This window comes from Ambystoma mexicanum, chromosome 7q, assembly GCF_040938575.1.
Source record: "Ambystoma mexicanum isolate Mex_15411 chromosome 7q, UKY_AmexF1_1, whole genome shotgun sequence".
NCBI classification, from domain to species: Eukaryota; Metazoa; Chordata; class Amphibia; order Caudata; family Ambystomatidae; genus Ambystoma; species Ambystoma mexicanum.
In genome coordinates this window covers 1,124,198,223-1,124,215,463 of record NC_090941.1, presented here as the reverse complement: position 1 = coordinate 1,124,215,463, position 17,241 = coordinate 1,124,198,223, and the positions used below count along the sequence as shown (strand labels likewise).

Below are 17,241 nucleotides of genomic sequence, written 5' to 3'. Positions count from 1 at the left end.
TATTGTCAATTTTCGGAAGCAAAAGTTATAAGAAGGAGGAAAGACAAGGGCGAGCCTTGGAGATGAAGAAAAGGGGTTCACCCAGTTTCTTCAAGCAGAAAACAGTACCTTATTCCAATGGTGCAGCTGATGCCCTGGCAGTTGTTCCTGTTGGTTTCCCGCAGACCCACGATTCCTGGAGCTTCGTTGTGAAGGAGGACATCTGAAGGGGGTCTGCACCACACAGGGATGAAGCCGGCAGCAGCGACAATGAATAAAAGGTGCGCTCCTTAAAAACAGGAGAGGCTCTTCAGGTGGCTATCCGGACCACTACAGCAGCGTGCAGCGATTGCAACCAAGGAAGAGGATCCTCTGGCAGTGGAAGATGAGCTGGTTATCCCCACCAAGCTCAAGGGAAGAAGACTCCGGACTGGATCTTCTCTTAGTCGTTGAAGGGTAGATAGCTCAGGACTGCAGCAGGGCTTCACTGGGACGGGGTAGTTGAAGCAGTCGTCGTTCTCTCTGCTTCTCTTCGGTTCCTTGTAGTTTCAGTGGCGACTCTCTGACTTCTAGCCCAAGAGACCTGACTTTTATGCCCATTCACACAGCCTGGCTGTAAATCACCCAGCAGGGGGGGGTTGTACAGCCTGGACAACCACCTATGCCAATCATGGCAAAGTGCAACTTGGGTTTCCTAGGATACCCTGTGCAGGGGGTGACTACACCCCTCCCTCACATTCAGCCCACCTAGACACCCAGGCGCCTGGTGGAGGGCTTCTGAGCAGAACCGCGCCAAAAGACAGTGAACAAAGAAGACAAACATAGGTTGCTGCGCAAAGTAAAACACAAGAAGGACTTTAAAAAAAAGAAATGGCGAATAAACCAAACCGGAGCCAAAAGAAAGACGATTTGGTCAAGCAGGTTTATGTTCGAGGCTAATATAATAGCCAAAAACGATAGCACGTTTATCTAATATAATCGCGGTAGAAAAGTTAGGGTAGATACCACTGCCACCAGCCAAGTCTAAATGTTAAAAGAGCGAAACAATGCTCTAGGAGGTACAGATAAAAAGGTATGTGAATTAACCCTTTCCAGTACTCCATGGAAGATGGGGTGTACTGGATCTGTGGTAGATTGACTAAGTAAAGTTAATGGCAACTGTACTCGTTTCTGGGGGACTTTAGTCAGCCTCAGAAATGGAGTCGGGGGGAAGTCTCAAAGACAACCCTGTGCCACTGCACTGAAGGTGCTGTGTGACACACAAAACAAGGGGGGCTACTGAAGTGATGTACTTCAGAGTCCTCAATCACAAAAACAGAGAAATACACATGGCAAAACATAGGTAAGAGTCAGGGAAAAGCTCACACTCTTACAAGTGGAAATAAATAAACTCCAAAAGTTCAGCAAAGCTGCTTGGGGACTCACTAGGTGAGGGAAATTAGCCATAAATGAGAATTCTCCCTAACAAGGGCATCATCGAACTCCTCTTCAAAGTCCCGGAGGTGTGCCTCTTCCCTGGCCTCGAGGTCTCGCAGGGATGCAGCCATGGCCTCCTCCAACTCCCTGCGAGTTGCCTCGAGGCACTCAGCCTGCCTCAATGCCCTGCGCATGGAGTTCTCCGCCCTGACCATAGTGAGCCGTGCCTCCTCTGCCCGCCGCCGCTCCGCATCTATCTGCTGGCCCAACCGCTGCGACACAGAAGACACTCCCAATCCAGGGTCCTCCTGCCCTCCGGCCGATGCCTGCCCCTGTGATGTTGATGGCCCCGAGCCATCATCACTCCCACCTTGAGCCTGCTGCTGCCATGCCTGTGCCCTGCCTGTTGATGCCTGCACATCCTCCTCTTGCTGGGGTCCAGTTGGTGGGGTGGCCACCCCTGCAGGCCCTCCGACTCCCGACTGTGGCAGGGATGTGTCCTCCACCAGCCTGGTCGCTGGCTCAGGGGCAGCTCCACAGGGTGCCCAGGTGATACTTGGGCAGGGAGATGGCACGGAGGATGACTGGCGCATAGGGGGTTCAGTTGAGGAGGGGGTCGCTAGAAGATCCAGCACACGGAGGAACCCAGCCTTGGTGACCTCTTCGAGTAGGCCGACATGGTCAATGAGGTACTCCGAATACCACATTGATGCAACGCTATCCCAACTAGGACAAGCTCAACACGGTCACGGACTGCCACGTCCGCAGGGAGAGGCAGGCCAGTTGTTGTGTGCGTATCCCCTCCCTGAAAATGGGTCTGGAAGAAGGCATCCCTGCTGGTGCGGGATGATGCAGTCACAGGATCGGGGACAGGATTACACACAGGCACCTCTGCGGCGGCCTGTGCTGCCTTCTGTCCCTGCCCCTGGACTTCAGCACTAGCACCAGTGGAATCCCCGCTCCAGGCCCTGTGCGTGGGCCTTCCTCCTCAACCGAACCCCCCACCAACCTGGATGACTCTGTGCCATCTTCCTCCATAGGACCCTGTGGGGGCTCAGCTGCCCCTTCTGCTGCCGAGGAGTCCACCTCCGACCTCCGCCTCTTGGACCTACCCCCGGCAGCTGCAGCCATGGATGCGGCACCAGACTCCTCACTCCCGGAAGAGATGACAACGTGGGAGGAGATCTGGGCCTTGCGTCTCCTGCTGGCGGTGGGATCCCTGCCGCTATGCTCCACAGCACTGTCTCCACCCTCTTTATCAGTCGACGCTGCAGATAGGGAGAGACAGAACACAGACATCAGGGCACTGTACAATGGTCGTATACACACATGACAGTTGCACATGATTGGCAGTGTCAAACTTCACAGATGGTATCACGCTCCCCAACGCTCATATCATTTTAAGCCACACACATGCACAAATCAACATGAATCGTGCTGCAAGTAGCAGCATCCATACACACACAACAGCATGAACATCCAAAGGTTGGCATGAAGTCACAAGCAACATGGGGAGTGCCTAACACATGCACACACGCCAACAGACAGACATGCATCTGCACATATCCAACACCTGTCACATTGCAATCACCGGCAACCATGTCACATCTGCAAATTGGGTTCTTACATGTCTGTGTCACGTGCATCCATGGTGTATCAAAGTCGCACACATGTCAAACACACACATGCACATGTATGCCGTGCACGTACATGAAGGTGGAACTAGCATCCATGTGTCAAACCCCAACCATGCCATAGTACATACACAGAAATGCTAACATGTGTGCATCTCCACATGCAGTTGTGCGTCATGCTTTGGAACACATACACCATTGATGTGCATCACACATGAAAGGACTCACATGCAGCATGGTCATGTCCCTGCACATACACATCCATACATGGGCCTTTTCAGACATACATCCAAGCTGCACACTCCTGGCACACCTCAACATGCACTGCGTCCAATGAGTACGCAGGGACACTTATCGCTCGACTCCGGATCGGTCTGCCTCTCGAAAACCTGTCTGTGAAGCGCTGGGTTAATGTGTTCCAGGACCCTCATGTCGTTGGTGGTAAGGTGGACCCGGCGCCTCACTGCACCCACTGCTTTCAAGATGCGCCGGGCCTTCCTGAGGGCCCTGGACCTGAAGTCCTCCAAGTGCTTCCGGACGTGTGGTAGGTCGCGGGTTGCCACCCCCTCCACGTTGATGGCAACCACAATGTCCGTCCAGATCCTCTCCCATCCATCCTTGTCGGCGCGTCTTCTTCCATAGAGGGTATCATAATGCACCAGGACTTGCTCCACCAGGATGCCAACTTCTCCTCCAGTGAAGCTGGCAGCCCTCTGCCTCTCTTGCTGGGAGTTGCCAGTGGTCTCTGATGGTGTTTCCCCCGACATGGCAACCCCTGAGGCTCTCCCAGCCTAACAGCAGTCTGAGTGCACTCTGTGGTGCGTGTCTGCTGGTGCGTGTACACGTCTCTATTTAAGCTGTGTCTGTGGGAATTGAGCATGGCCTGGTGCATGAAAAACAAAGTCTGTATTATATGTCTTAATATTTACCGCAATCTTGTAGCATGCTAGAAAGGTCCAAGATGGAGATGCAACAGACATCAGGGGTCTATCCCAGCCTAACAGCACTCTGAGTGCACTCCGTGCTGCGCCCTCCTGATTTAATACACAATTAAACACATCAGACAAGTCAAAATAGCCACAGTATGTAGGATTTGCCACTTGGCTATTTTTTTCTGTTGGTGTTTTCATGAGTCAGTCATTTATAAAGATTTTTAATGAGCCCACTTGTCAGCGGAACACATGCAGCAAATATGCAAACTTTGCATTCCGGAACCACTCAATTGTTTAACATAAGTCTGGTATTTTCTTGCCATAGATTCTTCATTACCTGAAAAACCTGCATTTTGTGGCTGGCAGTGGGGACAGAATCTCCTTTGACTCTAATGGTGATGCCCTGGCCTCTTACGACATCCTCAACGTACAGATAGCTTCGGATGATAACTTCAGACTCGTAAAGGTGGGGACCTTTGACTCCAGGTCACCAGAAGGTCAAGACATCACTATCAAAAGAAGTGCCATCCTATGGGGTGATGGATCCTCCCAGGTGAGCCATAGATTCAACTCACACTTTGGATGACAGAAAATGCATGGAAATTGGACATCTTTGATGCTTTAAAAAACTTTCTTTTATCTCTAACAGTGGCATGCAATGGGTTAGAAATCTGCATTTCAGCTGTTACGTCATAACTTGTGTCAACGCAGACACATGTTGTATGCACCATTCAATGTCCTGCCCCACATAACAAGTAACAGAATGTCCAAAAGAAGTTGAAAATAAAAGATTTGGATTGAGGCTGCCGCAGACATCTTAAGAGGCATCGCCTTATTTGCCTTGTATTTGGTATTTTATTTATTTATATCGCGCACCTGGCCCTAGGGCCTCCAGGCCCATCACTTAGGTTACGGGTTACAGGATACAGAATGGCATAAACCGAATATACTTGGTAATAAACAGAAAGGAACCCAAACATAAATTACAGTCATATTGGCAATCACCAAACACAGGTATGTACAGTAAAATGTGTAGACCATAAACTTACAGGACATAAACACATGCAACTTTATACAATAAAGCAGAGAGCAGGAGTGGTTGAGTAGTGGCCTTCACCCACAGCACACACACGCACACACACACCTGCGCAAAAAACAGACATACACACACATACACAACCACACACACCAACACACTCTCTTCTACCCCCATACCCTTTCTATCATCGCTTTTATTTTGCTTTGGAGATAAGCAACTAGCATTTGATCAATTTAAATCAACAACTCTCTCTTTACCCGTATTATCTGGTTCTGTGTAGAAGTGCACATGCTGGAATTAAGGAAAGTGTTTTTACAATGCTGTTCAAACGAATGTCCCTAATACCTAATATTCTACATTATGTCTGACCCAAAACCGATCTGCTGATAATAAACAACGTTATGTATTGTGAAAGAACTGGTGAAGTAGTTGCATTCATTAAAATGTTGCAACGATTGCCTTCCTCCTGTAAAAAATGCTTCCAAAACATGGAACACAGACATGCCTTTGAGATCAGAGACTGGGAACTGCTGACGAGAGATTGAAGCCAAATAAGCATGTCCCCAAGGCCTCTCCTTTACTTCAGACATGCTGATTCTTGAGGTCTACAGAGACATACTCTCCAAGGTACACAATGGCTTATGCATGGTTGAAAAGGCCCTTTCTCACAGGGACCCACCCCAAGAGTTGGACTATGGGGATTGCAGAATAGAAGTATTCCAGAGTTCAACATGCACGAGCCTGCATGTGTCCACAGGCCTTTTTTAATGTAAATAGGATTATTTTTCTTACACAGAATGTTTTCCTAACAAGGGTACAGGACAGCAGACCAACTACAAACCCTCTGCTAGTCACCTGTGGGCCATGATTGGATTGTACTATGCTGCGCTCTCCATGCCAACAAATAATGATCCCTTCAAAGACAAATTGCCCACATTGCAGACATAGGGTCAGATTCACAAAAGCGATTAAAGAACAAGCCTGAAATGCATGTATTAGATGGCCAGAAGGAGGGCACCAGCAGTCAGCAGCACAAGAGCTGTATCTATCAGAAGGGGGCACACATGCCCCAAGAACCCTATTCATGAAAGTTGAGCAGTTTGCATTCTCCAAAATACACCCAGAAAAGTGTGCAATTCTAGAGCCATATTGCACCAATCTTATTGCTTAACACAGTGGAAAAGGCTGCCACAGTCCAAATTTAGACATTTCCAAAATGGCTGAACCAGGGATAAAAATGCTGCTATGTCAACTTAGGTGGTGAAGGAGGAGTGAAGAACTTACGGAAGGAAATCGATCAACATTTTGCTGACAGATGAGGAGGACATGCTAAGTCACTACATCCCCAGGAAACAGTGAACATGTGATGACAGGATTATCATTTTAAGATACGTTCTGCCACCTGTGGCTTTCCCACATGAGCCCCTGAATCCTTGCAAGGCACACATAACTCAAATGAGCCTCTACACACAGGTCAACTACAAAAATGTAAAATGTATGACTTGACATCACACCAGAATAGGAACACAGGGAACATCCTCCAAATCATCCACCATCCTCCACAGTTTCAGAACTCCTTTATGTTCTTCAATTTCTTCCCCTTATACTTGGCCACCAAAGATGTGTACATATGGTCCAAAGCCTCCTTATTACTTGTTCCCATGGCTTATACATGCTTCCTCTCGTCTCGGCCACCCACCTCTTAGGATACTTCATAGTTGTTCTCCCAATACAAAGGCAGAGCCATACACATATACTCCAACGAGTCGACAGATCTATTTTGGTGGCCCCTACTCAGTCATAACTTCTTTTCTCAACCCAGGCTCTGATCCAGTGGTGCATTAATGTCCCTTCCCCACCCCTTTCCCGTTTCTTTACCCCCGGACCCACTCGTCAGTCTTCACACCCACACTTGAATTTCATAAAACAGATATAATCCACACTCTCACACCAACCATGCACGCATTACTGTCATCCCACAAAATCATATATATATACACAACAAAGCTGGACCCCTCCTCGGTCGATACCACCACAATAAAAACACCAAAACAACTGCTATCCGTCCTCACGCCCCCTTCATGTCGGGCTGAGGGATCCCATGCCCTCTCTTTATACCGGGCCTCTACCCTTATTCTGCTTTTTCTTCTTATTGCTGCAGAACTGCCTTCTCCCCCCAATTGGAGAGGATCCTGTTACTCTCTTATCATCCTATCACTTCATATTATATAACATGACATCACACTAAATAACTAAAAACCTATGTAATGCCACGTGTTCTTTCCTGTCCATATTCACTTTGCCATCAAAACACACATACACCTCAACACTCCCACACCTCTTCCCCTCATTGCTTTCTCCTGCAAAGGTACACGTATATCTAAGTGCTCTCCCGAGTTCCTCCACTATGGGATCCCATCAACTGCCTGCCCAATCATGGGAGCAACGCCTGACTCCAAAGAGCAGACAGGGATTCAGGCAACCCGGCTCCTGTAAACCTCTCCAGTTAGTGCAGAGTGGACTTGTCACTGGTGGTGGGCTTGGCCACGCTGGATGTGCGGCCAGGAATCCTCTGTCACTGCCGACGGTCTAGGATCACATCAGGGTCACCACATTTGTAGGGTAAGACCTACAGACAAACAGACAGTAAAAAAACACTCCTCTAAGCAAAACAAGATTTATTTTGTATACAAAAGGAAAAAAGTGTCAGAAGGTCCCGTAGAACCAAACTGACTCAGCTAAAAGTTGTTAGTTCAAACAGGTACATGGTTTTTAAGAAAAGAAATCGTCACTCATGACATAACCAGTATACAGTGTTATTCCTCCACCCTCATTGGCTGCCACCTATATACATACAGCCAGTCCCCTAAAGTCCCTTGACTTTTTGGCCACAACTTAATCTACTCCTGCCCTCTGACACATGGTTACCTTATTCCATCACTTTGGTTCCCATCTACTGGATAGATGGGTTACCTAGGATGTTACCCGCCCCACCGGCCTCGTCACGTGATATGCACCTGGCCATTGGCCTGAGCTCAGAGGACAACTCCATGGTCAAATTGGCCAGTTGATATCATATTGTGCTCCTCTTGATACCAGACACACAGGCGCCCCAGCAATGCCTCCCCATCTCTAGACTTTTTTTTAAAAAAACTTTATTTACACAACATGTACAACAAAAACCCAAGACAATCAATGTACAACAAATAAAACATGGTAAACAATACAAGAAAAGCACAGCATTTTACACAGTTCAATGTACAGAGTGAGATATACAATACCACAAACCCCCACTAAATCAAACAAATCTCTCAATCACCCCCCACCCAGCACCACAATGTTAGAATAGCTGCAAACATCTAGCCCATATTTTTTCAAACAAAGCCAATTTACCAAGTCTCCTATACATCACTCTCTCCATATTTGCCAATTCATGCATCTCAGACAACCACGTCTCAACATTTAATGTCAAAGAATTCTTCCAGTTCCTTAAGATAATTCGTTTACCAGTCATTGCCCCTCTGAACAACCACTTCTTCTCACTCCGAGTGAGATCATCCAAAGACTCATCACTCCCCAATATGATAACACTAAAATCCAAGACCGGGAGACCAACAATCACTTTGTCACATATACGTCCAATCTCACCCCAGAACAGCCTCACCAGCCTACAATCCCATAGTAGATGTTCCAGTGTACCAATTTCACATGAACACCTCCAACATTCTGCACTCTCCGACATCCCTCTTTTATGCATTCTCTCAGGCGTCCAATAAATGCGATTTAGAATTTTAATCTCTCGCGATCTTTCTGTGAGTCCCAACGAGCACAACTTCACGTTCATACACATGTTTTGCCACAAGCCCTCCGTGATATCCAATCCGATTCTCCTGCCCCACTCCTCTCTTAAAGAATCATTCCCTTGAAAACACGATACAAACACTTTATACAGGCGACTGGCCAGACCTCCACCCGATCCCACCAAATCCCTTGCAAACAAATCCAACGCAATTTTCTTATCCAAATCCACCACACCAATTGCTCTTTTGAGCTTTACAAAGTCAGAAGCTCTAAAGTTTTCAATACCATATTGTTGCTGCAATTCCCTTGCGTTCATCCAACGACCATTTGTAAACAGGTCACCAACCTACCTCACCCCACCCAGAAACCAATCTGCCCTAAAAATCACCTTGCCATCCATCTTGATAGCAGGATTTAGCCACACCGAGGCACCAGGCTCCCTCAAAGCATCCACATCCAAATAATGACACAAACCCTTCCAGGCGCTCCTCAAGTCATCCATCAACAAATCGTGTTCACAACTCTTCCAGGAGACCGAGGTCAACACAGCTCTGGAAGTAAGAGGTCCATTGAAACTGGTTTCTGCCTCTACCCAAACATCCTGCAAATCCTCCACAAAGAGAACCAAAAATTCGGAAAAGAAGGCTAGGTGATATGCCCTGAAATTTGGCACCCCAAGACCACCCCTATGCAATGGCAATTGAAACTTCCACAATTTCAATCTCGGGGGCTTCCTATCCCACAAGAAATCCTGCAACAACCTGTCCAAATGTCTCCAAAACGTATTAGGGAATATCAAAGGAACCATGCTCAAAACATAATTAATCCTCGGGGCAGATACCATTTTTAAGGCGTTCACCTTACCCCACAAAGAAAGATTCGAAAGACTCCATCTCTCAAGATCCGTCCGCAAACCACTACACATGACCCGTGCATTTTCTTTAACCATGTCACCAATCCCCGGAGTTAGCCAAACCCCCAAATACAGCAATCTATCTGGACACCACCTGAAGCCCAAATCCACCACAAACCTCCTATCAACAGAATGTGTCAAAGGCATAATCTCCGATTTCATCCAGTTAATTTTGTATCCAGAACAAAGATTAAACTCCGCCATAACATCCATCAATGCCTGTATAGACTTCTTGAGATCACTAAGGACTAAAAGCATGTCATCCGCAAACAACCAAATCTTCTGCATTATCCCCCAGCACGAGTGACCTACCAAATCTTCAGCCCTCCTGATAAACTCGGCCAGTGGTTCCAAAGCCAACACAAATAGTAGAGGTGACAGAGGGCATCCCTGCCTCGTACCCCTCTCCATTCTAATTCTCCCTGACCTCATACCATTGGTAACTACCTCTGCAGTCGGCTCACTATATAACAGCCTGATCCAGGAAATAAACTTAACACCAAAACCCATCTTCTCCAACACCGCATAGAGGAAGTCCCAATTCACCCTATCAAACGCCTTCTCCGCATCCAAAGATAAAACTGCACTATCCCCTTCCTGACCACTTGCTTTCGAGACAATATTTAAAATCTTCCTGATGTTACTGGAGGTCTAGACTTGATTTGTTGGCATCATCTCTTGCTTTTCAAATCACAAGTCACGGAATGCTCTGCTCCTCGCTCCCACCTTGTCAGTTGCATACCCATGGTACACCTCCTTGCTATCTCCAGGACCACATTAAATAGCCCAATTTGGTTCTATGTAAAAATGTTCCCTGGGAAAAAGTCACAGGGCAGGCAATATTTTTCCCTGCACACCTAAAAGCCTTCCCTGACATATTCTAGAACAGGTACAATTTTCTATTCTGACTCCAGTACTAGAATATTTGGGGAAAGTGCTTGATTTGGGTGGAGAGTGCACATTTTGGAAAAAGTTGCCCTCTGGTGACTGTTTGCCAGACAACTTTACCAGTGGACAACCCCGTTTCTGATGGATGTATGCACTCTACTTTCCAGTCATCTGGCAGTTCAAGTAGGACGGCCATTGTTCCAGGGGGCACTAGTGCCCTAAATCTAAACAGAGCATGTTGGCAGCTCTAAACCTCTAACCTGGCTCCAATGGAGTTGTCCTTCGGGAATGCTGCAGCCCTACCCTTGCTCTGCCATTCACATTCCAATCGTGTTCCCCAGGACTACAACTTGATACAAAAAAAAACATTATCTCTCAGCCTGAATGCCACTATTCTCAACTTCACTCCTGAGCTTGGGAAAGGGAAAATAGAACTCTTCGTTATGCCGCGCGGCTACACCCCCAACAGGGAATAGGAAATGCTAGGCCTCACTTCCAATATGACAATGCTTCAATATTTCCTGCACCCCAGCCCTGTGTCTGCATCATCATAGTTACATATCATATTTTACTACTGCTACACAATATCACCCGTGCCCTAAACCTGGGCCTACCTAAGCCTCGATAACTATCTTAAAGATACAGTCTCGGGAGGATAACTCAGGGGCAACATGCTCACTGTGGAAGCAAGACTATGTGGAGCAACACAGGTTCTATCCCTGGGTCCGCACTAAGAAACCTCTGGGTATTAAGCCCGTTATAAATAACCAATTGCCAATTTTGTTGTTAATTCCATATTTCCATGTGCAAACGACTCACATAAGCAGCTCCCAACTGCACTCCCAATTCTTCTGCTACCGCTCACCTTTACTTTCTCATGCGCTAAATGATTTTCCTTAGTCTGAATCTTTTGGCCATGCTGTGAAGTTGCACGTGCACCCCAACATCCGAGAGAGCCATATTGGTGTGGATGTATTTTAGAAGGATGGTTAATATGTCGAAAGACTGTGGACAGAGGTCTGTCATCAACTTGGATTGGAGAAGGAAGGATGCCATTCGGAAAGTGAATATTGTTGGAGAATAAGGTGGTCCTTTGGAGGAAATAATTCAGGAGGGCGGAAAGAGGTGGGAAAATAACAGAATGTAGTGGCAGAGATATACTGGCGCAGCCTGCGGATGACGGAGGATAGTGGCTACTCCCATATCCAGTAACAATTAGAAAAGTTCCTTTGATCAAAATGGTACAGGGAAGATTCTAAAGGTGGGAAGAGGAATGGGGCACTGCAAATGTATCAAGGGGCATGGTGGCTATATCAGTAGTAAAAAGAATGGAAGTGTCACAGGAACCGAGACAGTAGCACAAGTAGGTCATCAGGAGACAATGATTGATTCTCGCCTGTTACTAAGACCTTACGAAAGCAGATCAGTGTGTGAGAAAGTCCACCACTGCCTTTATCTCCTGAAGGAGAATCGAAGACTCTGCCAAGCCCTGAATATCTTTTCCTTGTAGGATCATTACAGTGGATTTTACAGAAGAGGCTTCATAAAAGCCCATTGTCCAGGTTTGCATGTATGAGGTCCCTGGTATCTGTGTTGCACTCTCCAAGCCCTGGGGCTCCTGACTAAATATATTAAGGTCATGGAGTGACCCCCTAATAAAACCGGTGACAAATATGCAGTACATAGCTCTAAGGTCCATAGGCTAGCAAAAAAGACAAGTGAAAACAAGCGTTAAACCAGCCATCCATGTATCACTCTAATGCTCCCTATCTCATCATTTATCTTGTATTCAACATCAGTGATTGTTCCCATTAAAGGCGTCTTCATCACTTTTCAGATGTCAATTCTCTTGGTTATTAGTTATCTGCAATGTTCTTTCCCCCTTCGGTCTTAGAACATGTTTTCATCACTTGAATGAAGGTATATGGTTCTCGCTGTCTGCCTCTTTGTCAGTCATGTAGATTGTATGCCAAAGCAACCTGTCTTCCTTGTTCCTGCAGGTCCCACGCTCTGTTTGCAGTGAGTCTTGTCTTCCAGGCTACAGAAAGGCTGCCAGAGAAGGACAGCCCATGTGCTGCTTTGATTGTGTGCCCTGTTCCCAAGGAGAGATCAGCAATGACACAGGTGGGATGAAAATCTTGACTATCTTGGTAGGTCTGCACCTGACAATCCAGAATAGGGACACATTACTTCACAACATTGCAGGACGTGAGAAGGGCATTGCACATTCATGGGATAGGAAATGATAAGCAATATCACTGCAATCTATAATCATTAAATCATTGTCTTTAGGATCAAGGCACAACAGAAGGACAGGAGATCAGGAGGTGGCGTTGCCCTGGGTCACCACAGAGAGCCTTTTGAAAATAAATGTATCTTATGAATAACGTCATTAATTTGTTTTCATTCTTCAAGGCACAAGTGTCAAGTGTCAAGTGACTAGACCTACAGTGGCAGTATTTTATCCCAATGAAGGTTAATAGTCAAATGCAGCTACAAATGGTTGAAATACATGTGAGTCTCAGAGAATTGTGCAGTTACTATTTATTTAGAGATGTCCTCTAGATGTTGGTCTTATGCTCAAAGTGAGAATTTATGGAGACTTTGGGCTAATTAATTTACATTCTTCAAAATCCATCAATCCGGTCTGTAAAATCTAACTCTAATCTGAACAGTTTGCAGTTTCTGCTCTAAAGGGAGCGCCTTGATTGCCAAAGCTGTGATCACAGTTAGCTGTGCTTCCTTACTGGTGTAACCATTTGTGGTGTCCTTTTTTATTTATTTTTTATTAGTAAGGTATTTTTTATTGCACTTTTCAGATGTGTTTTGGCTTTACTCGTATATCAAATAAAGACTTGACATGATTCCTATAACCCTACCTTCAGAGCCTTCCCTCCAAACCCAGGGGAGTGTCCAAGACTCCGCAGCATGGGCTGTCATAGGAGTAAAGGCAGGGAAAAGCATATACCTGTCACAGTGCATCAGTAAAGAGAGTAGGCAACTATCGCCTGCAGTGGGCAGCTAATCTCTTTCATCAGCACAGGTGTTAAACGGGATATCATATTGTGCCTCCTTTATTGTATATTTTGGCCTAAGCCCAGTCGCTCAGCGAAGAAATCCGCGTTGCAAGGTTCTGACCTTAGACTGATTTAGCCGCCATCTCAGGTTCATCCGCCATTTTGATTCTCGCTCCAAAGTCACCCTGTGTTCTAAAATGGTGGACAGTGTTCTTCTGTTTGTAACTTGCCCGTTCTGACCTTTATACAGGTTAATGCCTAAACTGCCCGTAGGCCAAATGTTAGTGTCATGTAAAGACCTTGGGCCTCATCACGACTTCGGCGGTAACCCTTAAATCCAGCGGTAGCGCTATTACCGCCGGATTTAAGGGTCCGCCGAATCAGGGCTTCGGCGGATTTCGCCCCAGCTCTGAGCTGGTGGGAAATCCGCCGAAAATTTGTGCTATTACCGCCGGCGGGAAATCCGCCGGCGGTATTAGCGCGAAGATTCCCCATTGAGCCCAATGGGGAATGGGGCATTCCCGAATGGGCTCAGTGGGGAATGGGGACTTACATTACCGCCAAATCCGTGATCCGGTGCTATTAGCGCTGGGGAGTTCGGCGGTAGGGCTAATACCGCCCGCGCTAATAGCATTACCGTTACCGCCCAAGTCGTGATGAGGCCCCTTGTCCTTTGTTGACCTGTAGATCAAGGATTACCTGTGCCAACAATACTGATCCGCGAGTATATATTCAACACAATGTTGTTCAAACGCTGAAAGTGAATATTTGTTGAACTACATTTTATACAACATGTAGTAAGGGTTAACGTTAAATCTAAAGACACACTGTTGCCATTGTGACTTATTTGTGTATAAACAGGGAATAATTCAGATGCATATAGATGAATAAATTAGAAGCAAACTCGGCACAAACCCCTAGCCCAAGGAATGATTAACCTGCAGATGGGCTGGACATTATGTTAGAAATTGTATAAAAAGAGTGAATGTTCTGATGTACGGCCCCACTCACTTCTCACACCGAAAGGGCTGGTATTTGCTGTGATGCACTGAGGGCCAGATAGCTATCTGATACTTTGTGTTTTCGTAAACTGTACAGTTCTTTGAATAAAGATCTGAGAATCTTTATAAGCCTGTGTTTGGTGCATTTCCTTTTGTGGTACTCAGCCCCGATATTTCCTTTTGCTTTTACGCAGGAGAGGCTTGCTAATGTCACATTATATTTTATTCATAGTCCACTGCCCATACCTTCCCATAACCCTTAGTGTGTATTAAAGACCTGTACCATGTATAGCGTATGAATACACAGTGCATTTAAGTAGATGTCCCACACGTCCTGCTCATATTCAAAATGATAAGGACACATTTCTCAGTAATGAACGCTCAATGAATGTTCTTACAATCTCCTGTATAGTATACATCTTTTAATTATGAGAAATAAATAATATGGAAACATTGCTACTAATTTTGCCACAAAACATAACACACGTATTATGCAAAAAGTAATTAATAAATAAGCAGCCATCATTGTCACTGCCTCAAACGCTTCCCAAGACTAATCAACCTGCTCATAGAGGCACGTCATACCCATCTTATAAGTAATGGCTGCCTCACCAGGTCTCGCTAGACAACCTCATCAAATCTTACTGGCAATCTTCTCAGAAGCACATGCCCTATCAAGACCTCAATGCCTTTCCAAATGTGAGATCAATTATGGGTGCAACCTTTCATACTCACTACCTGTAGAAGGTGGGGAGATGAGGGCTGGAGAGGACTGGGTGACTGGAACGGTCTGAACAAACCAAGAAACAAATCTAAGAAATATCAAAAACCAACTATAAAAACCACCGTGGTATTTTATCAAATAGCAGACAAAACAGGCAAGGATAAGTGTGCATTGAAATCAACCATGGTGCCAGCATCAGCCAATTAAGAATAAGTTCTGTTCATAGGTGGTGAGCTGTTATACCATGGGTAGAAATGAAAAACGAATTATCCCCATAAAGCACAATCCAAATTAATAGTTCATCTCAAAAACAAATAATAAAGTCTAGTTTCTACTCAAAAGCCATGAAATCCAGTTTCAGAGGCTTTATAAAATAAGGTTGAAAAAGGGAGGGATTTCTCCCACCTCGCTCTTGCATGAAGGGAGTGCTCCCAGACTGCCTCTGTCCTCAAGCTCCCGTCTGCCTCCTGTCCTCTTCTGACATCTCCAGTCAGGTCCATAGATAGCTAAGCTCCAGCTCGGTCTTCTGAAGTCAGCCCTTTTATAATATCTGAGCATAAGCTGTCAACTCCCGCTAATAGAATACTACCTTGCAGAAGCAAAACACTGTTTAGATAATCAGAACATTATTAGTGCTAAGCATCTTTCAGAGAAGCAAAATGTTTGTTTATGATGGAAGCAAGGCCAATGCAGATTGTCTAAAACCTTTCAACCAGTTTTACGAGCTGTTCTTCTTATCATACTGTGCCTACAAGTCTCACAGGAAGTGCTAAAGCAATATCTGCTATTTTAGTTATGTTTACTATAATCGAGACATTTGAAACACTGCCCAGAAAGACTGAAATGCATCTTAAAAACATTGTTGATGCGATTTGCTTGCATTGTTCCATAACAAGATATGGTCTGGAGTGAAGCCACTTAATCCAAACCTAACATTATTTTCAGAACTCAATTTTGAATTCTACTAATAGGCTTAACATATCAAATGCATTACACCTGGTGCCCATATTAAAGGCTACATGGCAGGGAATTACACTCAGACAGCATACAGCAATCATGGTTAAAACTAAAAATACATAACCCGCCCCATGAGTCATAAAACAAACCATTGAAGCATCTTAGAAGTCACGGAAACAAGAGTGAAGAGACAAAAGAACATGAAGAACATCACATACTACTTAGTGGCTAAAAACTGTTCACTCAGGATCTTCACTGATTACTAAATATGAAAGCATAACCATATATCTTCCTGAGAATAGCTGGAGGCAATCGGGGCTGGTCAGTAGACAATTCCCAATCATGGATGAATGTCTATAGGTGAATCAGAGATGGGTAGTTGTTTGTCACATGAAAAGTTCCACACAGTTCTTATCTGTCAGGCAGGACACAGCTTCGGTGCATTTGCATTGAACACGTTTTTTGTTACTTGTCACAATGAAATAAAATGATGATCAGTATCGGGATGAACCAGCTGTGAGGATGTAGAACACAGGTGTGATCCCCAAGCCTATGATTCCAAGGAAGACCAATATGCTTTTCAATGGGTTCAAAGAAAAGACTGTTTACATCAGCCAGTTTGTTATGGGTCCCAGGAAAGTGCAGCTCTTTTTTGGAGTGGAGCTTTGCAGTAGCACATGCCTCTCCTTTGGCCAGTCCGGTGTTTTCTCCAGCAGGTGTCAGGCCACTTGCAGGGCAATGTTTGATGCTTCTATGAAGGTTTCTGAGATGCTACTGATGTTTACCTTCGTATCCAGGAGATGCGCCGGTTTCAATGATAACTGCAGCAACTTCAGAGGTGATAGCTTCACTTCACGCCAATTTAATAGCACCAGTTCAGACCGCACCGGGGGATGAAGGAAGATGTCACAACATTTCATCCTCTTTGAGACAGTGATCC

At 45.6% G+C, this 17,241-nt stretch overlaps 1 protein-coding gene across 1 annotated transcript in view; it reads left to right on the top strand.

Moving 5' to 3' along the window:
• Positions 1–17,241, top strand: part of LOC138528212 (extracellular calcium-sensing receptor-like) — an 89,662-nt gene that overhangs the window by 57,545 nt on the left and 14,876 nt on the right. The window contains exons 4-5 of the mRNA XM_069639667.1: positions 4,287–4,514; positions 12,603–12,726. Of these exons, the coding sequence (XP_069495768.1) occupies positions 4,287–4,514; positions 12,603–12,726 (352 nt within the window). The remainder of the gene's footprint in view (positions 1–4,286; positions 4,515–12,602; positions 12,727–17,241) is intronic.